This window comes from Alligator sinensis, unplaced genomic scaffold (assembly GCF_000455745.1).
Source record: "Alligator sinensis unplaced genomic scaffold, ASM45574v1 scaffold1311_1, whole genome shotgun sequence".
Lineage (NCBI taxonomy): Eukaryota > Metazoa > Chordata > Crocodylia > Alligatoridae > Alligator > Alligator sinensis.
In genome coordinates, this window is record NW_005843018.1 from 9,861 (window position 1) to 18,658 (window position 8,798).

An 8,798-nucleotide genomic window follows, 5' to 3' on the forward strand; every position below is an offset into this window, starting at 1 on the left:
TTTCTTGAAGATAGGCACCACATTGGCCTTCTTCCAATCTTCAGGCACTTCACCAGAGCACCAGGAGTTCTCGAAGATCTGTGCCAGGGGCTGGGCTATGATGCTAGCCAGCTCCTTGAGTACCCTGGGGTGTAGATTGTCAGGGCCAGCTGACTTGAAGGTATCTAGCCTATCAAGGTGTTCCTTTACGAGGTCAGCATTGATGGAGAGCAGGGAATCTCCCTCATCCAGGCCTCCCTTACCCAGGCCCCCCTGTCCCGTAGTGGGCAGGGGTTTCCCATGGGACTGATGAAAGACTGATGCAAAGTACCCATTTAATAGGTTGGCTTTTTCCTGGGCATCGGTTGTCAGTTGTCCCATCTGGTTTAGCAGGGGTCCAACGTTGCCCTTGCTTTTCCTCCGGCTCCCCACATATCTAAAAAAGGACTTTTTATTGTCCTTGATACTTGTAGCTAGTTGGAGTTCTGTCACAGCCTTGGTTTTCCTGGTTTGCTCCCTGCAGGATTGGGTCAGCGCAGAATATTCCTCCTTGGAGGTGGATTCCATCCTCCATCCTTTGTAGGCCTTTCTTTTTAGCCTCAGGTCTGCTAGTTTCCTGGAGAGCCAAGGGGGCTGCTGTGTCCTTTTGCTGCCTTTCCTCCAAAACGGAACAGCATTAGCTTGTGCATCGAGGATCGCTCCCTTGAGGAGCAACCACTCTTCCTGAGCTCCCCTCCCCTTAGGGTTGTGGTCCCTTAGAGCCTCACCAACAAGCCTCCTGAGCTTGTCAAAGTCAGCTTTCCTGAAGTCAAGGACTCCTGTATTGCTGACTGACTTGCCAGCTTTATGGCAGATGGTGAAGGTGATCAGCTCATGGTTGCTGTCACCCAGCTTCCCTTCGATCATTAGGTTGCTGATTAGGTCATCCCCGGTTGCCAGTACCAGGTTGAGCAGGGCTTTACCTCTCGCTGGCCCGTAGACCTCTTGTGTCAGATAGAGGTCATCCACGCAGGAGAGGAAGCTTTGCAACCACTCAGATTTAGCCGAGTGATCTTCCCACAAGATGTCTGGGTAGTTGAAGTCTCCCATGACAACCATGGACCTGGAGCACGTGGCCTCAACCAATTCCCTGGCGAACTCCTGGTCAAGCTCTTGACTTTGAGTGGGAGGTTAGATACCATGGAAGAGGTTAGATCCAGTAAACTAGATCTGTGCATAGCCTATTTTAATTGTTCTAAAATCTGTCTCTCTGAAACATGTTGTTTTGTAAATAATTCTATCTGATCAATGGATACCATTTTCATCGCTCTTTGAAGAAACAGAGTTGGAAAGTCTGGATATAAATCAACCCAGATTACAAACTATGAGAAGGAGAACCACATAATTTCATCCTGACAAAGCTGGGGGCTAGAGGTATGCAGCATAGCATACTCAAGAATATTAGGAGATATATCAGCAACTGTACGACCCAAGTAAGTCATTTAAGTAGATGTGTTTGCATATAAAATGTTGTGGCTACTTAGAGGCTTCTTGTTATACATATGCTTAAGTGCTCTGTTAAATCAAGGCCTATATTATTCACTTTAATGAGAAGCTTAATATTAATTACTTACAATGCATTCATGGTTGCATGGATATACAGAAAGACACTGAATAAAATTAAGATAAAGTATAGAACATTCATGTAAATAAAAACTTGCAGATTGGGTAAAAAAATAACACATCAGATGTAACTCTGAAAAGACTTCTTTTGTGGAAGAAAAGTTATTTTAAAAATAGGCAACACACAGACAGAAGCTTATGAGGGAATATGATACTGCAATAACAGTTTACTAACACATAGCTGCTTCTGTCATCACCATTGCACCCAAAAAGGTTTCACGTCTAACTTTCACTTCATATTAAAACCAATTAATTCAGAAACATTTAATACCTTCCAATTTAGTTATTTTCTAAAGTGTGAAATCTAGTGTAGCTGCTACGGAAGAAGCGTGTGAGTTCCAACTATGTACTATAAGACCATGTGGAGAAGGAAGAAAAGCCCTGATATCCTCATGCATAGAATATAATATATAATAAAAAGATGAACTTGAGATTCTAACATATGTCAAAAGTAGAAAGTTGAGCATGGCAAGCAAAATCCAGAAAAATGTGTGTTTCTCTACTTTACTGTTGCTTTCTTTACAGCTAGTCAACATTCATTTAATTGCATCTCCTGGCCCCACCTCTGCACATTACAGGTATCACACAATTAATTGGTTACTTGCGCAGTTTCCTGGGCCATTTGTAAACGTTACATTTTTCTAGTTTTAATCCGGACTGCAGCTGTCACTATATACACGTGGATGTCTGCGGTCTGAATTAAAATTGGCTCCAGTTTAAATTAACTACTCATAATTGAACAAGGATTAAAGTTAATGCAGACTAGGGCAGTCTGCATTTGGTAATTTAAACTGTATTAATTAACATATACATAGAGCATTGTTTTTAGGGGAAAAAAAAACTTTTAGGAGTCCTTAGGAACTCAGATAAGCAGATAAGCATTGTAAATATTGATCTCCACAAGGGAAACTCAGTTAGATCTCTGCAACACAACAGAGGCTATCAGGCACAAAGTAACACTTTTACAAAAGTCAAATGTGCCAACAGAACTTCACCCTGACTACATATCAGGTCAGTTAGGGCTTCTGGAACAACACTTCCTCCATCCACCATAAAACAGGGGAATTGGCCAATAAAGTAGAAATCCTTGATTTGAGGAAAGCTGACTTCCACAAGTTTAGGGGATTGGTTGGCAAAGCCCTGCAGGACTATGGTCTGATGAGGAAGGGGGTACAAGAAGAGTGGTCGAAGGAAGCAATCCTAAAAAGTCAAAGGAAGTCTATTGGAAGGAAGCAATCCTAAAACGTCAAAGGCAGAAAAAGGGCTGGGAAACCCCCTTGGCTCAACAGGGAAGTCATGAACCTCCTGGAATTAAAATGAGAAGCCTACAAGGGATGGAAGTCAGGAATAACTACCCAAGAGGAGTACTCAGCAACAGCCTGCACCTGTAGGGAGTAGATCAGGACAGCAAAAGCACAAACCAAATACAGATTGGCAACCAGAATCAAGGACAAAAAAAGTCTTTCTTTAGATATGTAGGAAGTCAGAGAAAAACATAAGGGAAGCATAGGACCCCTACTGAATAAAATAGAAGGGCTGATAACCGAGACTCCGGACAAAACTGAACTCCTGAATGAATACTTTACATCAGAATTCCACCAGTCCAACGGTGTTAGCCTGCACGACAGGATACAGGATGATCACCCTCCCACAGTTGGCATAGATCTTGTGGGGGAGCACCTACAAAGGCTAAATATGTACAAGTCAGCAGGACCATTTGAACTATACCCGAGGGTGCTAAAAGAGCTGGGCAATGTCATTGCACGACTGATGGCAAAGTTATTTGAAAACGTGTGGTGCTCAGGAGGTCTCAGAAGATTGGAAAAAGGCCAGAGTGGTACCTATCTTTAAGAAAGGGAGAAAGGAGGACCCCGGAAATTACAGGCCAATCAGTTTGATCTCAATCCCTGATAAAATCCTGGAGAAAATTATAAAGGAATCCATTACAGACAGGCTAGCAGAAGGCAGTATTCTGAAGGATAGCTAACATGGCTTTGTTATGGGTAAGTCATGCCAGACCAACCTCATTTTCTTCTATGATCAGGTGACTCACCATCTGGGTGGGGGAAATGAGGTTGATGTCATATACCTAGACTTCAAAAAGGCCTTTAACCTGGTCTCCCACAAAATCCTTATGAAAAAATTGGGAAAATGCGGCCTTAACTACTTTACGGTTCAGTGGCTATGTAACTGGCTCCGTAGTAGGACCCAGAGAGTATTGATTGATGAAACTGAGTCATCATGGTGGAGGGTGAACAGTCGTGTCCCTCAGGGTTCAGTGCTCAGACCAGTGATTTTCAACATGTTCATCAACAATTTGGATTCAGGTATTAGCAGTAAACTAGCAAAGCTCACTGATGACACCAAACTATGGGGGAGTATGGTCATATGCAAAAACAGGCGGGTAATACAGGCCGACCTGGATAGACTCATGAGGTGGGCAGACCTCAACCAGATGTTGTTTAATACAGAGAAATGTAAAGTGATCCATCTGGAGAGAAATAATCCACAACAAATTTACAGGCTCGGCCGTACTACGCTTGCTAGCATGACTTCTGAATGAGACCTGGGTGTTATGAAAGATAACAAAGTGAATATAAGCCATCAATGTGATGCTGTAGCTGGTGAAGCTAATCAAACACTGGCATGCATCTACCAAGGCATCTCAAGCAAGGCTAAGGACGTCATCCTCCCTTTCTACTCGGCCTTGGTGAGATTGCAGCTGGAGTTCTGCATCCACCTCTGGGTGCCACACTTCAGGAAAGATGTGGAGAAGCTCGAGAGAGTCCAAAAGAGGGCCACATGCATGATTAGAGGCCTGGAGACCAGGTCATATGAGGAGAGGCTGAAAGACTTGGGACTGTCCAGCCTGGAGAAAAGAAGACTCAGAGGGGATTTGGTGGCAGCCTATAAGTATATCAAGGGTGTACATCAGGGCCTGGGGGAGCATCTTTTCACCAAGGTCCCCCAGGGGAGGACAAGAAATAATGGGCACAAGCTGATTGAGGATCACTTCAGGCTAGACATAAGGAAAAGCTTCTTTATAAAAGTCAAGTGGTGAGGGTTTGGAACAGGCTCCCCACCAGAGGTGGTACAGTCATCCATCCTGGCAATCTTCAAAAAGCATCCTGACGCACATCTTGCTGAGGTCATCTGATCTCAGCAGTCTTTCCTGCCCAAGTGCAGGGGGGCTGGAGCTGAAGATCTGTAAGGTCCCTTCCTGCCCCTAACAACTATGAAACTATGAAACTTTTCTAGAAAATTGCAACAATATAGCAGCGCTCAAACAGGCACCTCTTAATTCCTTCCAACCTCTGTTAAGGCACTCTTAAGTGTATGGACAGTATATAGCCAGTGCCGCCTGCTATGATGGTCAATGATCATCTATTAACTCTTAATTCAAATTGAAATTTGATTCAAAATATGTGATTCAAACTAGTTAACATGGTTTAGAAAATGCTAAGCGCATCTACAAACGGCCCTGGAGACCAGCTACATATGCAAAGTAGCTATTACACAATAAAAAGCTCTAACCAGCTATAAAGATAGACCTAAAAAATGTGTACTAACTTTATAGTTGGATGCTATCCAGCTTTAATTTTCATGGGTGACACAATCTCCCCTGTGGCTGGTAGCCCTGTCAGCTAACTAGACTCCCAGCCATGGAGGTGTACAATGCCCAGCTGGAGTTGGGAGTCCCACGACTGAGTGGCCTCTCAGCCCCAGCAGCTGCCACTGCATCCTGACAGCATGGGGACCCAGAGTCCCACAGCTGTGGACACTGGATGCATGAAACCCCTGTGGCTAAGGGATCATGGAAGCTGTGATCCCCAGCCTCAGGGGTAAATGAAATCCTCAGAGCTGGGGGATCAAGGCAGCCATGATCCCTCAACCTCAGAAATGTATGTGAAACCCCTGGGCTGGGGGATGGCTGCTACCAAAATCCCCAAGCCACAGGGGTGAATGGGCTGCCCCACAGCTGGAAACCCCTCAACTGAAGAGGCTCCCAGCTGCAGGAGCTTGCTTCTTGCCAGTGTAGGGGAAGCCCAATACCAGGCTCCCCCATCACCAGCAATAAGGCTTCATGGGAGCTAATGCATGATCCCATATCTACACCTCCTGCCATTCATGTGTGGCATGGCAGGAAGCATGATTGTGTGGACTGCACATTAGATCCTATTGCACCTTTACCTGTATGTGTAGAGACTACTTTGGTGTGTTTCCTCATCCTTTTCTGTACAGACCCACCCAGCCATCTCTGCCTCTCTGTCTGTCACTCTCTCTATTCAGCTGTCTCCCAGTCTTCTGACTCCTGAGCTAATTGTCTGTTTTCCAAAAGGGAAAGGTGTTCTCTTCTGACCATCTTCCTTAGTCTTTCCTTCACAAGAGATGCATCTTATTCCTCAATTGTCTTATAGTTAAGATAGAGTAATAGAAAACCTATTTTAAGGATAATTCTGAAGCATTCAGCTAATATACATTCTGCAGATGCCCGCTGGGCTGATCTAGGGCACCAGGATTTAAAGTGGATTTACTGATCGAAGGCAAGCAGCAGCCCGCTCCTGCTGGTATGGAGTGACTTTAATAGCAGCTGGCATTTGTAAGAAGTAATGCTGGAAATCATCTCATACAATGCGGTCCATTGACATATGCATTTGAGCCTCTTTTCCTAAGTATTTCCTTGCCTTTCTGGTTGAAGGAAATAGCACATAATATTTTTTGTTTTAAGACTGATTATAACCAAAACATGTTATTTTCTTTAAATCTGAGAGGGTATCGTTGAGGAAAATTATGAGGTATATATCCAGTCCTAGAGTTTGTTGTACTTGCTTCTAGAATTAAATAGAGAAAATAATTCAAGCATGTATTAAATGTGCATTCCTATCACAAAAAAGGTAAGACAGAGATACATTCTTACTTCTGCCACTTTAACTGGTTTGATGTTTCCTTCATATGGGCATCCCAAAGCACAAGATACATACCTACAAGAAAAATAGCAGAGACATAAATATGTGAATAGTACAGAGTTACATAATTATATATTGCATGTGTCTGTATGTTGCATATAAGAAAATCTTTCTGCAAATAGAAAGTTGTGTGCTCTAGTCAGGAAAGGCAAAATGAAGGTACCAGCAAAAAATTAAAGTTGCCTATGCTGAAGTTCTCTCTTTTTATTGTTAAATAAGTCACTTAATATCCTTATTTATGGTCAATGCATATCATAACTTACAAAGGACTGATGTTATAGTCAAATTAATGTAGCTAGATAAAACTTAACTTTTCCATATTGTTGTCATTTTAAGAAGCATCTTATCTCTCTGCTTTGCTGGCCACACAAGACAGTAGAAGGATATAAGGTGTCCCTTACTTCCTTGTGCCAGATATCTGAATTATGGATAGCTGTACTGCAAGAACAGATTTTATGTATTTATTACATTTCTTCCTACCAAAAGTACCAGTTGACATTTCTACCTCCAAACAACAGGGAAAATATGCTTGGTCATCTATCAGCATAGAAGGAAGTGCAAGGAAGGAAGACCATGAGTCACTATCACTTTGCCTTGCACAATGCTTCAAAGGTAGCACAACATGCACAAGCTACAAATGGGCCCTTGTTGAGAAATCTTAATACTGTCTCACTGTGGAGACTGTTTTGAATTTCCATTTTTATTACATAACCTGTGTTACCTTGTGATAATTTAAGCATGTAAATCATCCCAGTTAAACTTTAAATTGCCCTTCTCAGCTAAATTAATGCGAGGGATACAAGAGAGCTCACCTTTCCAGCTGTTTGTGTTTGGCTGGGGACAGTTCTCTGCAGTCTTCATATAGAGCTATAACGGCTTGAGATTTGAGGTTTGGATTTAAAGTGATCCAGTGAAACCAGTGCAAAAGACCACATGGACACTTAACTTTGTTTAAACCCAGCTTATTAGCATGTCTAAACTAAAGTAGCAGAGACTTTTTTAGTGATGTCAGTAGAGCCCCATAATAAAAACACAGTCTACGTTAAGTGAAGGAATGATCCTATTTGCTTAGCTACATCAACCTTTCAAACTCTATATAAACATGCTAAAATACTTTTCTGTCAGCATATCTGCCTCTACATCAGAAGTTATGACAGCATTATAATGGCTACAGAGTGCAATTTTTCACATTTTTAGCCAAAACAGCTATGCCAGCAAAATTGTGTAGATGCTGTCTTCTAATGGCTTTGGTTAAACTGACTTGGAATACAATTAAACTAACCAGAAACAAGCCTCTATAACACTGAAACAAAGGTCAGCACCAGGGATCCAGGTTTTCTCTGATTTAAAAAAATCCCCAATTTTCGGTTAAAAAAAAGTAAACCCAAATCCACATTTTTCTGTGATTTAAACGAAACACTGCAAATATATAGATTTATAGTGTTTCATTTTAATCCTGGAAAAATGTGGATTTGGGTTTACTTCTTCTTTTTAACTGAAAATTGGGGTTGTTTTTTTTAAATCAGAGAAAAGTACAATCCCTGGTTACCACATAAGTCTTCACACTAGTTCAATGAAACCAGGTTAAAGAGATGCTAGTTTGTGTGTATTCAAGGCTATATAGTAATGGATGTATTGTTCTCTTAAAACATAAAGAGAATATGATTGATTCAAAACAACAGGTGCCAGATGATTGGCAACAGGTGCCAATGTGGTCCCCATCTTTAAGAAAGGGAGGAGGGAGGACCTGGGCAACTATAGGCCCGTCAGTCTTACCTCAATCCTGAGGAAACTCTTTGAGAAGATCATCAAGGAACACATCTGTGATGGGCCGGCATCGGGGATGATGCTCAAGGGCAACAAGCACGGTTTCATTAGGGGCAGGTCATGTCAGACCAACCTGACTGCCTTTTACGATCAGGTCACAAAAGCACTGGATGCAGGTGTCGCCATGGATGTAGTCTTTCTGGACTTCAGCAAGGCCTTTGACACTGTCTCCCACCCCATCCTCATTAAAAAACTAGGCAACTGTGGCATCAAGGTCTACATGGTCAGATGGATTGCTAATTGGCTGAAGGGTCGTACTCAGAGGGTGGTGGTGGACGGGTCATATTCGACCTGGGGGGAAGTGGGCAGCGGAGTCCCCCAGGGCTCGGTCCTTGGGCCCGCACTGTTCAATTTCTTTATCAG

The 8,798-nt window shown here is 42.7% G+C and overlaps 1 protein-coding gene across 1 annotated transcript in view; it reads right to left on the bottom strand.

Moving 5' to 3' along the window:
- Window positions 1-8,798, bottom strand: part of LOC112548220 (3-hydroxymethyl-3-methylglutaryl-CoA lyase, cytoplasmic-like) — a gene marked incomplete at its 3' end in the record, with an annotated part of 67,247 nt that overhangs the window by 6,620 nt on the left and 51,829 nt on the right. The window contains exon 6 of the mRNA XM_025193115.1: window positions 6,560-6,623. Within this exon, the coding sequence (XP_025048900.1) occupies window positions 6,560-6,623 (64 nt within the window). The remainder of the gene's footprint in view (window positions 1-6,559; window positions 6,624-8,798) is intronic.